The 22,275-nt window shown below is 37.5% G+C and overlaps 3 protein-coding genes across 4 annotated transcripts in view; 1 reads left to right on the top strand and 2 right to left on the bottom strand.

Annotated features, from left to right (window-relative positions):
• Nucleotides 1-3,131, bottom strand: part of LOC139753226 (uncharacterized) — an 84,323-nt gene extending 81,192 nt beyond the window's left edge. Inside the window, exon 1 of the mRNA XM_071669448.1 lies at nucleotides 2,967-3,131. Within this exon, the coding sequence (XP_071525549.1) occupies nucleotides 2,967-3,011 (45 nt within the window). The 5' untranslated portion in view covers nucleotides 3,012-3,131. The remainder of the gene's footprint in view (nucleotides 1-2,966) is intronic.
• LOC139753224 (TBC1 domain family member 31) overlaps nucleotides 2,965-22,275 on the bottom strand; it is a 50,845-nt gene continuing 31,534 nt past the window's right edge. For both annotated transcript variants that reach the window (XR_011713664.1, XR_011713665.1), the window contains one exon: nucleotides 2,965-3,163. The gene's annotated coding sequence lies outside the window, so the exon portion shown is untranslated. The remainder of the gene's footprint in view (nucleotides 3,164-22,275) is intronic.
• Nucleotides 5,657-22,075, top strand: LOC139753223 (protein TRC8 homolog). Its single transcript, XM_071669441.1, has 3 exons — nucleotides 5,657-5,872; nucleotides 7,388-7,566; nucleotides 11,096-22,075. Exons 1-3 carry the CDS (start codon nucleotides 5,754-5,756, stop codon nucleotides 13,153-13,155), a joined length of 2,358 nt encoding a protein of 785 aa, XP_071525542.1. The 5' UTR covers nucleotides 5,657-5,753; the 3' UTR covers nucleotides 13,156-22,075.

Genomic DNA, 22,275 nt, shown 5'->3' with positions numbered 1-22,275 from the left:
CAGAGCGTCACGAAGCCTAGAACTCAATCTAGCATTATATATTGCCTATCACTTATCTTCCTTAAGATAAAATCATGTCTACCGATAATTCAGAGTCAATAAGTACAAACCAACTAACTCCATTCCCTTGTCAACACGACCCTTCTCGGCGGCTACATATAATAAAGATCATATGTTGGCCTCGGTGTCGTAATCTTCCCACGCCCAGGAAGTGTCCGTTACCATAAAACCACAAGGACCCAAAAATGAAACTTTGATCTATATCTTCCCCTTACAAAAGGCTCTCAAATCAAACCTGTCGTACCAACGGGGAATTAATTTTGAGAGAGGTGGGTCTGACCCTGTCTTCTAGGATTTTGCTAGTGTAAAAGATGATACACCTCTCTTTCATGCTTCAAAAAGTATAATAGTTTTCGTGATTTCATTCGATCCCAATAGTTCAATTCCACGTCAATAAGGACCGTGAAGGATCTCTCAACGCTTTCTACTTCTTGTAATATCGCCTGCCTTGTGAGGTGATGTAAAATACACAGCAATAACCTATTTGAATGAGTACATAAGCCTTGAAGAACATTGTTATTTCCTCTATATCTTGAAGAATAAATGTGTGGACTCTGGGCCGATGTAGGATTGAGAAATTAAAATCCATTGAGAATCAAACGTGGAGTATGCTATCTATCTAGTAACAACTTCTAGATAACGAAGCCCCGTCGCTTTTAAGAACAGCGGTATCAAAGATAACATTCCTGAGCACTTATCGTTAAGCAGTTAAGGAAAAACTGGTGGAAGAACAAAGATTGCCTACCAGGCCACTAATATAGCAATCTATCCCAACAATGTAAATCTTGGAAATTATGTCACGGTCATGGAGCTAAATATATATATATATATATATATATATATATATATATAAACCTCATACACCCCCCCCCCCTTTCTCATTGCCTAGCAACCCCTTTTGAGTGATCCATGGGCTCCAACACCCAATGGCTGAGTTACACTCGGTACCAGAGATAGATTGAATTCTTCTAAAGGAAGTTCGGCGATATCATTATCCAAGGAACGAAGATACAGCCATGCCAAAGGTGACTTTTCACTTGCGGTGTTGCTTCAAACAATCGGAGTCCGGTAACCTATATATATGTATAAATAAATAAATAAATATATATATATATATATATATATATATATATATATATATATATATATATATATATATATATATATATATAGGTAGCAACCTGATGTCATGGAAGATGAAAGGTCAAACTGAGCTTACGTGAGGATCGGCATACCGCAAGGTACACTTCTGTCGCTTATATCACCAACTTACCTACAACAAATGACATTACAAGCAGATCATACAAAGGCTCTAACGCTATATAAAACAGAGGAGCATATAAACTACACTAACAGCCATCAATACTTCTATGGCATAACAAAGCACAGCGAGTGTTTCCACTTGAGGAATATACTTGTGCTACCGTCGCTTAAGATAAGACTTGATTTAGGTGTTCAAGATTACCAAGGGGATTAAAGGTAAAAAAATTCAAAGAACTTTATCTAATGCCATACTTAGCAGAATATACTACAAGCGCATTTCAATTAGGAAAACATTTCCATCTGGGTTGGGTTAGGTCTTTTGTGGGTTTTTTTCTATAAACCCTAACTTAAATTGCCTATAAAAAAGGGTCTCGAAATCTTAGCATGCCTGCAAGATTAAACACCTCTAATGACTTAAAAGCTGACACGTCCGGTTGACTCTCCAGCCCAACCCCAGTGACCAGTAGGAAAGGAACACATGGGTGTTGACGCGCCACCACCAGGTTGAAGACGTCAGCACATCTTTAATATTCTGCAAGCAAATGATAAGAACAGCCCCCCCCCCCCCTCCCAAGGATGTCAGTACTAAGGTAACTAACTGATTCCTTCAAATAAAGGCTGGAAATTTAGAGTAAACCTTCCACTCTCCCAACTATCTGGACCATGTTTATCAAATTATAGAGGGCAGAATCTATAAGCATCAAAGACTTGATACTCGATCATCAATGACTGATAATGATACAGACAGACAAGCAGAGACATCAACCCACCTTCATTACACTAGGTCGCAACCTTACAATAACCATGACCTGTTACCCTACAATAACCACGACCCACTATCCTACATCGATCACACCCTATAGCCTGTAGCTCTACACAAACCATGACCTGCACCGCAACACGAAGAAAACTTCCCAGCCGTAATTACACTGACCATGACCCACATTCCTAATTACGTTAGCCACCTGCAACCTAAATTTTACTAGAAGCTGCAATGATGCCTCTTCAACCCAGCGCTGATCTCAAGTTACTACTCCAAGCAGAGCAAGCAAAGCTTGCTTCGGCACTACACTGTACTCCATACAATGACTACAACCTTTAAGCTCTAACCTTAAGGTGATAGCTTTCAACTCTCACCCTTCTGTCACCAACGGCCGACAACTATACAGTGACCACAAGCCATTAACGACGAAGTAACCACGCCCTACATGGGGGTGTTAGCGAGAAACTTTTCCGTGCAACTCTAAAACCAGTAACTGTAAAACACCCGGCATAAAGTTGCATATAAAATCCATTCATAAACTTTTTACATTACATTTTCCTTGCAAATCTACAGCATGAAAGACTAAAGGACCTTACTACTTCACTATTCAGTACATAAAATATAAGGTCATTACCCCTATGCCAACGAATGTTATTTCGATGCACTAATACACTATAATGCTATGCACAATAAATATATAACACACACGACATTAAAGTAATAAAATAAACATGCTGTTGTGTGCCGAGTACCCATCCCTTACCATTTTCTTAATTGAGAATCGACTAGCCAAGCCCACATCTGAGCCAAGCTTGACATTCCTAACCACAAAAGAAAATATGCCGGTAAAAAACATTCACTGATATATCCTGACACTCACCTCCTGACTGCAGGAGATCATGGAGACGTAGACTTTAATGACCATGTCTGTGATTAACAGGGAAGAGGATATCACTTAAAAAAACAAGAGTCGTGCACCCCGGCGTACACCACCGATGCCACTTGCAGACTGGTGCTCCTCTCACGATCGTGGACCCCGAAATAAACACTGCCAGCATCCTTACGATGTCCAACCCCCTATGGAAATATTAATCAAAAAATAATCACATCTCATCAAATACAGTAAAAATTAGATAGCTTTCTTATAACTTTTATCTTCCAGATCCACAAAATTATGATGCACCACAGCATTTTAAAGAAAAACAAATTATATCTCCGTACTTGTACCCTATATGCCTGAGCCGCTGGGAGTGCGCACGCGCGTACCGGCTTGGCCTTTCATTCGTCCGAACCGCCGCATATTAAGTTATTTCAAGGTATTTCTTTTCATATCATATCGCTCCAATGACAAAGTTCAACAAAATCTTTTCGTTAGATGCAAGTCTATGTTATAGTTTAATAACTTTACCCATCTGCACTACTACTTAACCATAAATGTCATACACCACATAAGCACAATGTAACGCGTCGTCTTCTGTCATTGTGAAATTATTTTCGTACAACAAAGTTTTCAATTGTATTAAATAATCTCAAACTTTTATCATCCATTGTTGAATGTATCAGTTTGGCAATCATGTACCTACTTAAGTTGTAGGAAAGAAAGGGATAATATTTTTCTCCCAATTTTGTACTCAGTGATCGACGCTTTAAGTCCTCCCCTTATTGATCAGTGGACCAAAGCAAAGTACTTTTCTTCTGGTTTTAGTCCAGGACTTAGAATCAAGAGGTACTTCTGCCATCGATTATGTGTGCATGTGTGATTATCTGGTTGTGAATACCAGTTAATGCATCCAGGGAGAGAGCTGTCCATGCATCACTTTCAGTCTCATGTCTTTCACTCCATGACAAAATTTTTTGAACTTTTTTAACATTTGTCTGCGTCTTTTCTTTCAAGTTCTGCAGTTGTATACCATTCTCATACTAAATGAACATTTCTTCACATCTTTGCTGATCGTTTTTATGCTTATTTTCATGTGTCATTTAGCTATGCTATAAATTCACTTCATTTTAGATATAATAAATATGAACATTGTCAAAAGTGTTGTGTATCTGTAATATATATATATATATATATATATATATATATATATATATATATATATATATATATATATATATATATATATAGACACAAATACTCTCACCATACATTTCTCTTAATTCTGTTACCATCATTAATGCCCTTCTCTGGATATTCTCTTTTAGTTTTTTGTGCTTTAAATATAGTAACAAAACTTAGGGAGCATATTCAAGCTTTGGCACTTCTATGCAATGCCAATAGTCTGCTAAACATTTCCTTACCCTTGTGCTTAAATGTGGTTCTACTATTTACCAGCAGAAAGCTTGTCTCCTTCACAGCTCTATGGTGGAGCCCTGGAGACGGATTTAAGGACCCGCCATTCCCTCTTCACACAGATTCCTGCAACTTATCTTCCGCTAGACAGTATTTATAATGTGGCCTTCCTTCACTGTGTCCCGCCTTCATTAATTTGCCTTCACTGTCGCTGGATTTCACTAACCATATGTCAGGCCAACTTTGGAATTTGCGTAGATCCCCTTGTAAGATGATGAGACACTCATTACCCTTCCTCTGTGTGTGTGTGAAGTGAATGGTGGAAAATTTGACGATAGATTGGGTTGGTTTGTTTATGGAAGAAAGTGGCGTAAATAGTCTGTCATGAACGGATGTGAATGCATGGGATAGTCCGTGGAATAAAATGAATGGTTAGGGAAAATGTTTGGGGTTGAGAGGCTGGAGACAAATTGGGTGCAAGTAAAGTGCTTGAATGTTGTATGGCCAAAGGTTTCGAGCGGGTGAGAGTACAAAGGATGAGTGAATGAGTTTGGGTATGTGGGGTTGTTAAGAGTGGTGAGCAGGGGTGGAGCGGATGGGAAAGGAAATGATATAAAACTGAACTGGTTCGGGCAGAGCTTAAGGAACCAGGGAAAGTTTGGTGTAGAATTCAACAAGTGAGGTTAAAGTTTTCGAGAATAAAGAGAACTGGAGTTGACAATGTATTGGTTGTAAGGGTGACAGCATGTATGTGAAAGTTGAGTGGCACAGTGTTGAATTTAGCCTTGATTCAGAATGTAAGAAAACTTATTTGTTAAACTAAGTTCAATGAAGTGTGCATGATGCCATAGTTTACCATACCCCGATCAGAATTCCAAGGACCACATTTCTTACACACACACACACACACACACACACACACGTGTTTCATTATTAAGTGAATTATTGTCTTCTTAATTTTGTTGAATATGTTAAGTTCCACCTTTGAATTAGTTTATCTCTCATGACAATCATGAATTCACAAATGGAATGAATCAGGGTCGATTTCATGCAAATGAAATTACAATCCTTGAAATTATCATCTGGAATCTATGTCCTCCTTAAGATGAAATTCGTAATAAGACATTCTAATGACGAAAAGAGACCTAAAGAAGTAATAGAAAGTTGAAATTTAAGAATAAATCTTATTTCATTGATAAATATATATCAATATATATAATTTGCCAGAATCTGTATATCCATTACACAAGCTGGATTTACGGATCACCAGTGAAACGAAGAGGAATTGTAAACAAACAAGGGTTATGAGATAAGGCCCCGTAAAAGTTATATTAATACCTGCCAATCCTCGTGTTTGAAATATCAAGCACCAAAATGTCTTTTCGAGCCCATGCTCTCAGCTTTATAGACACTGCATTAAGAGTGCCACCTCTCTTTATTATGGACGAAGTGCTGAAGTCATGTTTTGGGTTGTCGAGCGCCTTTCATGTCGGGTGAGATTCTTACATTATCGTTTTTCTATGTTTATAGTTACTAAGTTTCGCGTAATATAGTCAATAAATGAGTATCTGGCATAATTAAGTAACTCTTGATAAGTTTATTGCGCATAGTTTCTTTGAATAAAATCAAGCATCAGGAATATTATATCCTTACATAAGGGTTAAGGTTAGTGGGATAATTTCACCAAACTCTCAATAGGTACAATCTTTTTGTAAAACGCCAAACCATAATTTAAAAGAGAAATATAATAACATGCAACAAATTTGTTATTTTTCATTTAAACGAATGACTTCACCACAAGAGTAGTCAGAATACACAGACTGAAGAACAGTAAATATATAAGGTCCATGAAAATGGTGAAATTTCAATGTGTTATGAATTTTGTTTTATTTTCATTATTACTTGTTATTAGTAACTTTATTGGTTTACTTTTAAGCAGTTTTCTAACATGATCAACTATTTTAGAGGATGTGACTTGTTTTAAAAGTGCACATGTAATCCAGTTATACTTTTATAATTCTTCTCAAAGGTCTATTTTGTCTTTGATATATAAAAACACAACAAAGACTTGAAAATATTTACCAGATCAGAAATCACAGAATAAACTCAAAACATTCTGGAAAAGCTTGGAACAATGCCACAACTGAACTTCAGTTTATGTCAGGCACATGAACAAAACAAATATCAAATAAGGGTTTTCATGTGACTTGTTCTAGATTTATTAGTCATATATTTCCAAGAAAATTCAGTAATATTATTTCTGTCTCCACATATTTTTTTTTCTTTGTTAATTGTGTATACTTTTTTCCTATAGAAAACATTCGTAAATCCAGTAAATGATAATTGGAAGGGAAAAAGTATGGTAATTTAAATTGTCGTTCTGTTCTCTTCCTAACCATTAAAATACCTTTGGAGTATTAATCTAGGGAAGGGCACACATGTAAAATGGTTTTCAGTTAATTTTCAGTACTGTACTAGAAGAATCCTGACCATGTATCATATGATAGTGGATGTTTGAATGTTGTTTCACTTTGTGGAAGTGAATATAATTTTGTAATTTCATATAAACAGAGTTAGCTTTTTATTGTTATACATAGGCCTTTTTTTTTTGCTATTCTTTACATGACTTGGAAAAATAAATGCTTTCCCTTTAAAAATAAGTGGGTGTATAATCTACAAGGCTGTTTCATTAGCTTATGGCCAGCCTGATTTGATAAAATCAATTCCCTTCTGGTATGACCAAAGTTGTTCTCTTATCCTGTAAGAATATTGACCACTCTACAGCTTCAGAAGAAAATCTCCATCTTTTTCCCACAATATGGCACATTACGTTATATTCTAGGTAACTATAAATGGATTGTGACTCCCAATGACATTAAAGTCTCTTCCTGTTTTAGGTTACTGTTAATGGATTATGACTTCCAGTCATGTTAATAATCCTTCACTGTCTTTTCAAATTTTGGAGTGTAAACTGATATCTCATTGGTTTTGCCTGTCTGATTTTTCAGATATGCAAAGTTTCTGAGTGACGAAAATCCTTTTCTTAATGATGAAGGATTTGGTCATCTTAACATAGTGGATATGGAAAACTGGGCGGCAGAAAATGACACAAACAGTGGAATGGAGGAGTACCCCATGTTTACATCAATTCTTCCTACAATAGCAAAAATATTTATGTTTTTATTAGGTAATTATACTAGAATTTATTACTTTTAATTTGGAATGCTTTAAAGCTTTCCTTTGCTGATTGTGCTAATTTGTTGCTAATTCAGATCCCTTTCTCTTGCAGAGTTATTCTTTTCATGGTGTTATGTATTTAATGTATTCAAGTGGGATTGTCCATGTACATCTTGTTCAGCTGGGCTGATTGTCCTCAAACTTACATCATGCTTCTGAGCAACATTAGTATTTCATCCCTCTCTTTTTAGTGACTTTTATCCTATCTCAGTCACACAGTATTATCTTATTTCTAAAACGATTCATAAGTTACATTTCATTGTACTCATTCCTCTTTGTTAATGTATCAAGCCTTCCGATAGTAAAACCCAGTTTTAGATACGCATAGCCAACAGGCTTTCCAATTAAGGCATTTTCAAAAGAAATATTTATATATATATATATATATATATATATATATATATATATATATATATATATATATATATATATATATATATATATATCCCATTTTTAGAAAGTTAATACAAGGAGGGGAGGATTTCTGGCCCCCCGCTCCCGTCCCCTCTAGTCGCTTTCTACGACACGCGAGGAATACGTGGGAAGTATTCTTTCACCCCTATCCCCAGGGATAATATACATATATATATACATATACACATACACACACATACACATACATACGCACATATACACACACACACACATACATATATATACATATGAAAAATGTAAGAAACAATTTAGAAAACTGAAACTTCTAGCTTGAAATGAATGAAAAAAAATGAATGTCACATAATGGTTCAACCTCTGGCTATGGAAAAAAGGAGAGACAGCGACAAAGTATAAAAAAAAAAAAAAAAAAATATATATATATAGGAGGTCAAGAGAAAGGTGCAAGAGGTGAAAAAAAGGGCAAATGAGAGTTGGGGTGAGAGAGTATCATTAAATTTTAGGGAGAATAAAAAGATGTTCTGGAAGGAGGTAAATAAAGTGCGTAAGACAAGGGAGCAAATGGGAACTTCAGTGAAGGGCGCAAATGGGGAGGTGATAACAAGTAGTGGTGATGTGAGAAGGAGATGGAGTGAGTATTTTGAAGGTTTGCTGAATGTGTTTGATGATAGAGTGGCAGATATAGGGTGTTTTGGTCGAGGTGGTGTGCAAAGTGAGAGGGTTAGGGAAAATGATTTGGTAAACAGAGAAGAGGTAGTGAAAGCTTTGCGGAAGATGAAAGTCGGCAAGGCAGCAGGTTTGGATGGTATTGCAGTGGAATTTATTAAAAAAGGGGGTGACTGTATTGTTGACTGGTTGGTAAGGTTATTTAATGTATGTATGACTCATGGTGAGGTGCCTGAGGATTGGCGGAATGCGTGCATAGTGCCATTGTACAAAGGCAAAGGGGATAAGAGTGAGTGCTCAAATTACAGAGGTATAAGTTTGTTGAGTATTCCTGGTAAATTATATGGGAGGGTATTGATTGAGAGGGTGAAGGCATGTACAGAGCATCAGATTGGGGAAGAGCAGTGTGGTTTCAGAAGTGGTAGAGGATGTTTGCTTTGAAGAATGTATGTGAGAAATACTTAGAAAAGCAAATGGATTTGTATGTAGCATTTATGGATCTGGAGAAGGCATATGATAGAGTTGATAGAGATGCTCTGTGGAAGGTATTAAGAATATATGGTGTGGGAGGAAAGTTGTTAGAAGCAGTGAAAAGTTTTTATCGAGGATGTAAGGCATGTGTACGTGTAGGAAGAGAGGAAAGTGATTGGTTCTCAGTGAATGTAGGTTTGCGGCAGGGGTGTGTGATGTCTCCATGGTTGTTTAATTTGTTTATGGATGGGGTTGTTAGGGAGGTAAATGCAAGAGTTTTGGAAAGAGGGGCAAGTATGAAGTCTGTTGGGGATGAGAGAGCTTAGGAAGTGAGTCAGTTGTTGTTCGCTGATGATACAGCGCTGGTGGCTGATTCATGTGAGAAACTGCAGAAGCTGGTGACTGAGTTTGGTAAAGTGTGTGGAAGAAGAAAGTTAAGAGTAAATGTGAATAAGAGCAAGGTTATTAGGTACAGTAGGGTTGAGGGTCAAGTCAATTGGGAGGTGAGTTTGAATGGAGAAAAACTGGAGGAAGTGAAGTGTTTTAGATATCTGGGAGTGGATCTGGCAGCGGATGGAACCATGGAAGCGGAAGTGGATCATAGGGTGGGGGAGGGGGCGAAAATTCTGGGGGCCTTGAAGAATGTGTGGAAGTCGAGAACATTATCTCGGAAAGCAAAAATGGGTATGTTTGAAGGAATAGTGGTTCCAACAATGTTGTATGGTTGCGAGGCGTGGGCTATGGATAGAGTTGTGCGCAGGAGGATGGATGTGCTGGAAATGAGATGTTTGAGGACAATGTGTGGTGTGAGGTGGTTTGATCGAGTGAGTAACGTAAGGGTAAGAGAGATGTGTGGAAATAAAAAGAGCGTGGTTGAGAGAGCAGAAGAGGGTGTTTTGAAGTGGTTTGGGCACATGGAGAGGATGAGTGAGGAAAGATTGACCAAGAGGATATATGTGTCGGAGGTGGAGGGAGCAAGGAGAAGAGGGAGACCAAATTGGAGGTGGAAAGATGGAGTGAAAAAGATTTTGTGTGATCGGGGCCTGAACATGCAGGAGGGTGAAAGGAGGGCAAGGAATAGAGTGAATTGGAGCGATGTGGTATACCGGGGTTGACGTGCTGTCAGTGGATTGAATCAAGGCATGTGAAGCGTCTGGGGTAAACCATGGAAAGCTGTGTAGGTATGTATATTTGCGTGTGTGGACGTATTATATACATGTGTATGGGGGGGGTTGGGCCATTTCTTTCGTCTGTTTCCTTGCGCTACCTCGCAAACGCGGGAGACAGCGACAAAGTATAAAAAAAACAAAAAAAACAACGTTATTGATGTGCAGCACCAGAAAGCACTGATACACACTTCAAAACACTGAATTCACTTTTAGAAACACTTAATCCATTGCAGTATCCAGGTGTCCTGGAATTGTTCAGAGGAGCATATCCTTGTCCTAATAAGCTTGATGCTGTGCCACAATAAGGCTTCTCGCACACACACTTGGGTATAGAGCATGGCTTAAGCCTGACCAAACAGGCTTATTAATTAACACCCTTAGCAACAGGAAACTTTGTTAAACAAAAGATGCAAAACCCTATATTTTTATGACACGTGTAATCACTCAGGTAGTGGGTGAAGTCTTGCATGAGGTATTCAGCATCATTGGCCAGTATATGGATGAGATTTGCCTTACATGCCAGAACATGAAAGGATTGATGCTTAAAAGCAGGCATCTGATTGGCCTGTGGCTTAATCTAACATACTTGCAAAATATACACAAAATTTGATGCATGACTTTTCTCTCAAACCAATCATATGTCCCATACCCAACACCCTTGCACACCACTTAGTCTGGGTTTGGAAGGATGTACTGTATAAGTAAATTTTGCTTTTGGTTTTCTAATATTTTTATATTATTTTTCAGTATATGCATAAGTAATTGTCTTTTATTTTTCAGTGTATATAACGGCAACTGTAGCATTTCTGCTGAGTTCTCAACGCTTAATACAGGTGTATCTTATAGTTGCAAGTATGGCTGTAGTGGTTGCTGGATATCAAGGGAACATGGCAGCTGTACGACATATATCATCTCCTCCACAGTCTGATCATCCACCTGTACTATATAGTATGTTTTCTCTCAACACTACAGCATTATGGGACAGTGGAGGGATCTTCTCCACTTTGGTGGTAAACTATATATTTCAAGGTTCTTTAGGTTATCTATTTACTCTCTTATACTCAGGTCCCCAGTATCCAGTGTTACATAAGCTTATTATTATTTCATTTCTTTTGCCAACCATTTCTATGCTTTTTACTGTATCTAGTGGAATACTCTCTACTGTACCATTGATTGCAGCCTTGCTTCCCTTGGCAATAGTAAAGTACACAGTTGCCAGTAACTTATTGAAATGTACACAAGTGGTCCTCGAGGGATACCACTATGCTCGTAGGGTAATGAGGGACTTTGGTCTTCATTCTCTATTAGAATCTGAATGGGTTAGGCTTAATGTTCCAAATGTTCTAAGGACATTCTGGATAATTCGTGTGCTTCAGCATGTAGTAACCCTCCTAGGAGAATTTACATATGCAAGAGGAGAATATCAGTCTTTGTGGGCCTTAGATTTACAAGCTACATATGTCATCTTTAAAGCAGTAATGACACAAGGTTGTGAAACTGCTGTTGCACTTCTTGGTATGACAAGCATTGTATCATATATAAGTCACTATGTTGGTGTAGTATTCCAAATGATCCTTCTAACAGTAGAAGATGATGAGAGAAGCATGGGTACTGTATGTGCTATTCTATTCTTTATTCTAGCAGAGCAAAGTGGCTTGACAGTCATGGAAGCGGAGAAGAGATTTATTCGATTATGTAGGAATTTCTGCCTTCTGTTTACAGCAATGTTGCACTTTATACACAATATGGTAAATCCTGTATTAATGTCTCTAAGCGCATCTCGTAATCCAGCTTTGTACAGACATGTACGGGCTTTGATAGTTTGTTCTCTTCTTGTTTTTCTCCCAGTACTTCTGCTATTTGTACTGTGGTCATTTTATCCTCTTTCCACATGGTTACTTGCTGTTTCTGCCTTTTCAGTTCAAGTCATAGTCAAAACACTGGTATCTCTTCTCATATATGGACTTTTTCTTGTTGATGCTTATCGAAGTACATTTTGGGAAAAGTTAGATGATTATGTGTACTACATTAAAGCTTTTGGTAATAGCGTAGAATTTATATTTGGCATTCTTTTGTTCTTTAATGGTGCCTGGATTTATTTCTTTGAATCTGGAGGATCCATAAGGGCATTCATGATGTGCATACATGCATACTTTAACATATGGTGTGAAGCAAGAAACGGATGGACTGTATTTATGAAACGATGCACAGCTGTAAACAAAATCAATTCTTTACCGGAGGCTACACAAGAACAACTTGATGAACATGATGATGTTTGTGCAATCTGTTTCCATAATCTGCAAAGTGCTAAAATCACAAAGTGTAACCATTATTTTCACAGTGTTTGTTTGAGAAAGTGGTTGTACGTCCAAGATTCTTGTCCATTATGCCATGAGACCCTGTATAAGACTGAGACTCCTAGTGATCAGCAAATTCCAGCTGAAAATTTGGGGGATATGGTTTGGGACATGGAGCCAGACCAAGAGTTTGATATGCAAGTTCACCAACCAAGTGAAGATATGAACAATGCTGAAATACCTCTGTGGGTTGACCAAGACATTGGTGTAATACTTGGGGAAAATATGAATCGAAGGAATAGGGAGATGGTGATTGACAATGAGGTAGGAGAAGCTGTAGTTCTTCCACCTCAGGTAGAAAACCTAGATGACAGAATGATGTATCAGCACCAGCAATTTCATCCTCAGCCACAGGAGCAACATTCTCAAAGGCATGAGCAGCAGAATAATGAAAGGGATATTGATCCTAATGAAAATAATCAAATGTTTACTTTAAGATCACGAAGAGGTCGCATCATAGATCAAGATATAGGGCAACAGTAGTAACAGCTTGATATTTCTGAGGTAGTGACAAAACTGTACATTTTTTATACACAACCTTACCATGAGTCATTCAGAAAATTAGGTATTAATCAGTAATGATTTCTTGTGTGTGTGTGTGTGTGTGTGTGTGTGTGTGTGTGCATGCAATATATATATATATACTGTAAATGTATATATGAGGTTGTACCATGAGTGAGAAGTGACCTTTGGTGAGAGTGTATCTTTGGGAGTATCAGTCTCGCCAAAGAACTTCTCACTCCACAGGAGTCCACATTTCACTACTACTGAAAGTAGTAGCATAGCTTTAGGGTGCAGGAGTATCTGGAAAGAGGTTCTGGGGTAATTCTTTTCTTTCTTTTGTACATGTTTGCCGATTCACAAGCTAGTGAGTTAGTGCCAGGAACAGACAAAATAAAGGCCTTATTTGCTCACATCCATTCTTTACCCATGGCCAGAAAATTTTAGTCGCGTGGGCCCCGTCTCTTAAACTTTTTAGATGATCAAGAGAGACTTTAAATCTTTGTAAGTTACCAGCATTTAATGTCTCCTTGCTTAAACTATTCCAACTATCCACTGCCCTTGCAATAAACCAGAATTTCTTATACATCTTGCCCAACTTCTGATCATGGCCTCTGGTAACTCTGGCAATGCATCTCTTGAAGGAGTATTTACCATCAACATCATCCAGCTGATTGAGGAACTTGGAAGCTGTTATAAAGTAACCCCTTTCTCTTCTTTCCTCCATGGCAGACAGCACTGTAACTCACTTCTGTTACTTCTTATACCATCATGGTTAATTTTCTTTGGACCCCATCAATCATATTTGTGTGCTTCTTTATGTGACCAGCCTTGAGAGGCATAAACCAGCAATAGGCTGTGTTAAGAATAGCTTACCAACCTCTTTTTATTTATGCATTTGGATGTGAATGTAATATTTGCCAGCAGACAGTTTACCTCTTTAACAGTTCTCCTGATGCATAGCCCTAGCAGAGATTAAGGACAATTTTGACCTCCATGTCTCTTTCGCACATTGATTCCTGTACGTTATTTCCCACTTAGTGGTATTTGCACTGTGGTATTTCTTTCATGAGTTCTATCTTCATTACCTTGCATTCACTTGGATTGAATCTCATCATCCATTTATTAGACCAGCCTTGGAGTTTGTTCAAGTATCTTCTTAATGTAATCACTGTCATTCCTTATTTCTCAATTGACCTTTGCATCATTTGCACACATGTTTTGATGCAAGTCTAATCCATGAGTCAAGTCATTACACTTTCCAAGAATAACAATGGGCCCAAAACTGAATCCTGCAGCATGCCACTTCAACCCGCTTCAAAAATGTCTCATATCTGTGTCCTTTGGGCCCTTCCAAGAATTTAATCATCTGTCTAACGAAGGAGTCTGGCCCTTAGTCCTGCATGTAGCTATAGCCTTTTAATCATCCTCCAGTCGGTTACAGTCTGAGAACATACACTCTGCACATCCTTCTTTTTTATCTAGGTATGAGCTCATTCATGGAATTTTAGGAGATTCATGATACTAGACCTTACATGGAAATCATGTCGTCCCAGTTAAATAGCATCTCCTTTGTAGGTAGTTCAGTTATTTTCTGATAATCTTTTCCTGTGTTTTACAATTTATGCTTGTCAGCAAGATTGGCATGTAGTTCAGTTCATTGAGATTTCTCAATCTTTTTTTCTCAAATGAAGTCATAACATGTGCTCTCTTACACACTTTTGGAAAAATCTCATCCTCTAGTTGTTCTGTTGGACAGTATTTTGAAAGGCCTAGCAAGTGCCTCCACACAATAATTCATTACATATGGGGAGACTTCATCAGGCCCGTGAGCTTATATGGGTTACATTGTTTATATATCCTGACTCCATAATTTCTATTAACGTTTATTCTCTTCATGACTTCTTCCCTCTCCCACCTTTCTAATACTGGTACAGAATTATCCTCCACTGTGAAGACTTTTATTACTCAGCTCCTCATATATTTTCTCATCCTCAATTGGTCATCACTCTGTGTTCCTTAGCCAGATTACCTGTTCTATAACAGATAATTTGCTCCTGATTAATTCGTGGAAAAGCTTTAGGTTGTCTTTTGTCTTAGCCCCAGTGCCCTTTTCAAAACTTCTCTTCTGCACCCTCCTTACCCTGCAATACTCATTTTTTGCTTTCCTGTTCCTTTAAAATACTGGCTAGGTGCAGTGATGATTGTTCCTGATCGACAGTACATGCCTGACTTCTCTGTTTTTGACATTTTATGTTAAACCTTGTCAATCTCTCTTTCCTTCGCCTTTTCTTTCTGCGTTCTATTGCATCCATGTTCTAACTCCTTCATGCTGGATTTCTCAGAACCTACAGCTGTGGTCTAGACTTTGATTATAGAACTCCCTTTCCAACTCTATACTCTCAAACAACTTTATAAAGTGCACATAGTTGCCTCGTATTTTCTCTGAGAGTCCTAAGCATCCTCTGATCCCATCTTATCCTCCTCCACTACATAGTCAAAATCAAGCACTACAGGATCATTGTTTCCTGTGGGAGCTTCACATTTGATTGGTTCTATTCCATGCAATTTTGTGGAAAGACAAGGTCAGTTACAGATGGTCCATCATCCCTCCAGTGATTCTGTATGCCCCATGACATGCTGATACAGGAAGTTCTGTATGCATTCAAGAAACTTGTTTCTCTATGTCTCCCTGAGCATATAAATTCTCCCAGTCTTTTTCTCCATAACTGAAGTCCTCCATTCCCAATAATTTACCATCTAGGAAGAAATGTCCTACCATCTTCTGTGCTATCCTCATTGTATCTTCACAGTTTCCAATGTACATCTGCTCTAGGTCTTTGTAGTTCTTTGAAGGGTTTTAGACTAACTGCAATTATATAATTTTTCCCCACCATAATTATACATATTATTTAATGTTTGAATGTGCCTTTTATTAACATATCTTGGAATTTAATGCTATGCCTTATCAAGAGGGCTGATCCCCCTCCTAATTTATCTCTGTCCCACTTGGCTTTCTTGTACCTCTCTGGGAAGATGAGGTTCAACTGCAGCTCCTTTGGGTGTTTTGTCTCTACCACTCCATAAATCTCAGGGTTGCTATTGCTGACACAGTCTATGACTTATAATTCAATATTATTAGCCATCAGCTCATCTGTATTTGTGTGCAGAACATTCAGCCCATGGCACTTAATACTACCTTGTTAGTGAAAACCTCCGTGTGTTAGATGTAGGAGAGTTAACTAACCCTCCCTCCAGCCTGATCTGATTCCTCTCATTCTCTGTATTTTTCTACCTTTCTGCAGATGTCTTCCTCTATCTTTTAACTCTAGGACTGTCATTCTTAAACAGTCCTTTTTCCTATTCTGAATATCCTTTGCTGCTGTACTTTCAATTGTCGAGTGAATTACATTAAAGTACTTTTTGATATGCTCCAATTCCTTGACTTCTCTTTCTTCATTATTTGAAAGATTTCTCTCTTCCAGTCCTGAGATCATCATGATCTTGCATTAACTAACCTGCACAACTTCTTTCATTTGTATTGTGGCCCATCTTTGTGTTATCTATGTCTTTTTCCTTGTTTTTTATCAGCTCTAAAATGTTTTTTTTATTGTTACATACATGTTTTGAAATTCCTGTACCCCTCTTAGTTTCCTGTCCATCATTTCATATTCATGCTGTAGTATCCTGTCTCTGTGTGCAGTCTCTTCAACAGCCTTATCTAACTAAGCACTCTACTTTGTCTATGTGCTTAATAATCCCTACACCTTGTTTCTTCTACAGTTATCTTGGCTTTTTGGTTTTCTTCTGACCTAGACTGAACTCATCTGCTTCAGAATCTTAATGCTTCAGCTTTCTGGTTAGGTTTAGCTCGATTCAACTCTTAGCTCTTGCATTTGTCATCAAACTGCTTGTCCATGGTGGGAGTATCCTCCAGTACCCTAATTTTGTTGTAGTTCCATTATGGTTATTCATGGTTTGCCCATCTCTAGTGCTTTCAATTATTTTTCATGTTCCCCGGCTTTCTTCCAATATCTTCTTTTCTTCAAAGTGGTATATTCTGTGCATAAACTTATCTATATTAGCCATACTGTAGGATTTCCTCCTCCATTGAGAATACTTTAAACTCAGTGTCATCATTATATCTTGGTCTCCTTTTTGTTCCTTCTGTTTGTTACCATATGAGTTATTTGTCATAAGATGGATTAGGGATGGCTGCTTAAGGATGTATTTGACAGGATTTACCTAGTGTGGTCTGAGTCACAAGTCCATTTTTCTTACTCTGGTGTATGAAATAGGCTGCTGGCTTATTGTTGCTCTCTGAAATGTCTGTAAATAGTTGGTTATCCTCTTATAGGCTCAGATCACATAGAAATAATCTCCAGCTGTGCCAGCTTCCCTGCTTTGTAACTTTATTCTAATTGGTTCTGTTTAAGGTTTTCTGTATCTTGTTACTGCTTTCTGTCCTCTTGTTTAAGCTGGGCTATAGCTAAATTATCTTCCCTAAGTGTCTTGGAGAAATGGTTACTTCAATTTAGGCTAAAACGGAAGTGATTAAACAAACAGACAATACAGCATATGGAAACATTTGTTTCAGGGGAAATCATAATTAGTAATTTTGAGATAGGAGGTAAATAAACAATCATTTTGAGAATTTGGGCAGCTTTATAAGACCAGTAGCATTGCATTAATTGTTTATTTACCTCATATCTCAAAATTATTATATTCAATTTCCCCTGTAATGAATGCTGCCATCCACTGTGCTGTCTGTTAGCTTAATAATGTCTGTTTTTGTCTTTTTAGTGGATCTCACTCATTAGTTTTAAGTTTGGTTCTAATTAATGTATATGCCTACTAATAAGTCGCTGTGTTTTTGTTAGCCAATGAGTTGTGGTTGATCTGTAGTAATCTAATTTGGATTTCCTGATTGGCAACTGCCTTTCAAGATAGAATACTCCAAAAATTCTGCACAAAGTACCTCCCTATGTTTATCCCATTTACTCCTCAGTATGGTACAACAAACTGATACTTTTTTGAAATATTACATCTTAGACCCCCCACTATAATAGATTTCTTTTTATTTGTTTAACAGCTTTTAGAAGCTGTAGTCTGTCTGCTGAAACAGCTGTTTCTGTTCTTTGTGTGCCTTTCTATTGCCCCATGTGTGAGTGTCGATAATTACCTGTTTGTACTATACAGGGAGAGAGCTCTACACTTTTTTAATTCGTGTATGCTGTCCACATTTACTGTCTCCTAACTAATGTTATTCCATTCATCCACTGCTTTTAAACTATAAAAGTAGTTTTCTACAACTTTTCTTACAGAGGCCATATTATGGCCTCTAGTGGTTCTATCCTTGCATCTGTCAAAGAATTGTTCATTGTGTGTCATCAAGGTGGTCTAAAAACTTAAAGGTTGTGATCAGGTCACCCTTCACTCTTCTCTGTTCCATGTTATGTAAATTTAAGGCCTCTTAGCCTTTTCCTGTAACTCTACTCTCTTACTTCTAGTGTGTGTGTGTTTGTATGCACACATGCATACATTCTTGTGTGCATGTTTGTTTATCAAACAAAATTGGTATTCATTGTGCAGGGATGTAAAATTATATATTAAACTTTGTCACATAGTCTTCCTTGATGTACAGTAGATGCTTATGATTTGATGGATGTTTATTTTTTAGGATGCATATTAATTTTTAAAAATTTTTTGCTATATAATCATTATCATCTGAATGATTCATCATGATTATAGCTTTCTATATTTCACTTTGAGAGAAGAATTGATGTAACCTTCTTTTCTGCTGCCCCACATAGATGCAATGATTGCATTGTGACTGTATTGTGGAAATGTGATTTTTGATAAAGAATGTTATTTTGTGAATATTTTCACTGGGATTTACAGTGTTCTAAGTAGAATTATGTTATATTCCATCTTAATCTCGAATGAATTATGGTGAATTTGAAGTGTTCAAACATGTGACAAATCTTTATGTACTGAAGTGTATGTATTTCCTTATTCATGCTTTTGATAACTACAAAAATACTTTTTTTCTTTTTTTTACAAAACATATGTATAATGTTTTTAATTGGTTATATATATATGTTTTGTTATTCTGTTGCATAACTGAAAAAATAAAGTTTTTTTTGTCATGATACCTAAGTTTACACATGCACACAATTCTTGTAAAGTTAACTTGTTAACAGGAAAGGTACAGAGTATCTTTTATGTCTATGCTTGTCTCAAGTAATGTCATGAAGAACTGCAGTAAATAAGTTATCTAGGATGTGTGAAAAAAAGAAAAAAAAAAAGCAGCCCATCTACATTAGTTTTTTAGATAAAGCACACAAAGTTATACATGTAAAAAAAAAAATGGCTGTTAAAACATACAAAGTTGAATGTACTATATAATGTTAGGGAAATGCAAGTTTTATACTAATGAAATGGCCTGTAACAACAAACAGCTAGTGAAATGCAGGTGGTTGAGATAAATATGCCAATAATTGAATATAGAGTGTGAAGAATATAGAAATAAAGAGAAATTGGGAAATCAAAGGGAGATGCAATATAATAAAGAAAATAGATGATTGAATATAAGGATATAAAACAATATGGATTTGTATGTATCATTTATGGATCTGGAGAAGGCATATGATAGAGTTGATAGAGATGGTCTTTGGAAGGTATTAAGAGTATATGGTGTGGGAGGTAAGTTGCTAGAAGCAGTGAAAAGTTTTTATCGAGGATGTAAGGCAAGTGTATGAGAAGGAAGAGAGGAAAGTGATTGGTTCCCAGTGAATGTTGGTTTGCAACAGGGATGCGTGATGTCTCCATGGTTGTTTAATTTGTTTATGAATAGGTTGTTATGGAGGTGAATGCAAGAGTTTTGGAGAGAGGGGCAAGTATGCAGTCTGCTGTCGATGAGAGGGCTTGGGAAGTGAGTCAGTTGTTGTTTGTTGATGATACAGCGCTGGTGGCTGATTCGGGTGAGAAACTGCAGAAGCTGGTGACTGAGTTTGGTAAAGTGTGTGAAGGAAGAAAGCTGAGAGTATATGTGAATAAGAGCAAGGTTATTAGGTTCAGTAGGGTTGAGGGACAAGTCAATTGGGAGGTAAGTTTGAATGGAGAAAAACTGGAGGAAGTGAAGTGTTTTAGATATCTGGGAGTGGATTCAGCAGTGGATGGAACCATGGAAGCGGAAGTGAGTTACAGGGTGGGGGAGGGGGCGAAGGTTCTGGTAGCACCGAAGAATGTGTGGAAGGCGAGAACGTTATTTCGGAGCAAAAATGGGTATGTTTGAAGGAATGGTGGTTCCAACAATGTTATATGGTTGTGAGGCATGGGCTATAGATAGGGTTGTGCAGAGGAGGGTGGATGTGTTGGAAATGCAATGTTTGAGGACAATATGTGGTGTGAGGTGGTTTGATCGTGTAAGTAATGAAAGGGTAATAGAGGTGTGTGGTAATAAAAAGAGTGTGGGTGAGAGAGCAGAAGAGGGTGTATTGAAATGGTTTGGTCACATGGAGAGAATGAGTGAAGAAAGATTGACAAACAGGATATATGTGTCAGAGGTGGAGTGAATCAGAAGTGGGAGACCAAATTGGAGGTGGAAGGATGGAGTGAAAAAGATTTTAAGCGATCAGGGCCTGAACATACAGGAGGGTGAAAGGCATGCAAGGAATAGAGTGAATTGGAACGATGTGGTATACTGGGGTTGACATGCTGTCATTGGATTGAACCAGGATATGTGAAGCATCTGGGGTAAACCATGGAAAGTTTTGTGGGGCCTGGATGTGAAAAGGGAGCTGTAGTTTCGGTACATTACACAAGACAGCTAGAGACTGAGTGTGAACGAATGTGGCCTTTATTGTCTTTTCCTAGCTCTACCTCACACGTGCACTGGGAGAGGGGGTGCCATTTCATGTGTGGCGGGGTGGTGATGGGAATGGATGAAGGCAGCAAGTAAGTATGAATTATTTACATGTGTATATATGTATATGTATATATATGTATACGTTGAAATGTATAGGTATGTATATGTGCGTGTGTGGACGTGTATGTATATACATGTGTATGTGGGTGGGTTGGGCCATTCTTTTGTTTGTTTCCTTGCGCTACTTCGCTAATGCGGGAGACAGTGACAAAGTATGATAATGAAAATGAAAATAATGTATATGTATGTATACGTTGAAATGTATAGGTATGTATATGTGTGTGTATGTATATACATGTGTATGTGGATGGGTTGGGCCATTCTTTCTTCTGTTTCCTTGCGTTTCCTTGCTAACACGGGAGACAGCGACAAAGTATAATGAATATAGATAAATAAAACGATATGATATAGATATGTGGAGGGCAATGTTACAATGTGTATCTGATGCAGGTGAGAAGGAATAGAAACAGAGGAAGGCTAATGGTAAGATGGAAACTAGGAGTTTGTGAGAAGGGTTTTTTAATGGAGGAAATCTGTAGTATTGTGCTAAGATCATGGTACATAAAGTTGTTTTTTGCACAAGCTACTTTGCAGCATAGAGAATACCAGGAAGTAAATTTGGGGATATAAATGAATAGAATGTTTAAGGTATAGGATCTTGTGCCTGAAAAATGAGCTTCGTAAATTTTGAAATTTCAAGTTTCCTCCTTTGTATAGTTCTGTGAATTCTATCACGGTATATTTACTTTTCGTACCCATTATTTGTCATCAGTACATATTTGTTAGTTCCAATGCAGTCACCTTTCAAGGGCATACCAAATTAATAGGGCCTGCTTCCTCCTTGGGTAGTAGGTAAAGCACAAATATTGGCATAGCAGAGTCTTTGCACCTGACAGGTATGATTACCTCATTCAAATAGTGGTGCATCTTATTCTTCTTTCTGTATTGCTCTGAATAAAACAATGAAAATTATATTGGATTTGCCTTTCTCCTAATCAAGAAATATATTTAGAAACCAGCAACCAATCGTACAACTAAGTAATGTTTGGGAGGTTCTGCAAATGCTGTCCTGTCATTAATGCCAAAAAAGATGTGCAGTACATGGTAGAAAAAAAATTGTGCATGTAGATACATCTGAGTGGCTAATTCTAAATGTGAATGAGTAGAACTCT

The sequence above is a fragment of the Panulirus ornatus genome, chromosome 14, assembly GCF_036320965.1.
Source record: "Panulirus ornatus isolate Po-2019 chromosome 14, ASM3632096v1, whole genome shotgun sequence".
NCBI lineage: Eukaryota > Metazoa > Arthropoda > Malacostraca > Decapoda > Palinuridae > Panulirus > Panulirus ornatus.
The sequence above is the reverse complement of the archived record's forward strand: the minus strand, read 5'-3'. Positions and strand labels throughout refer to the sequence as shown.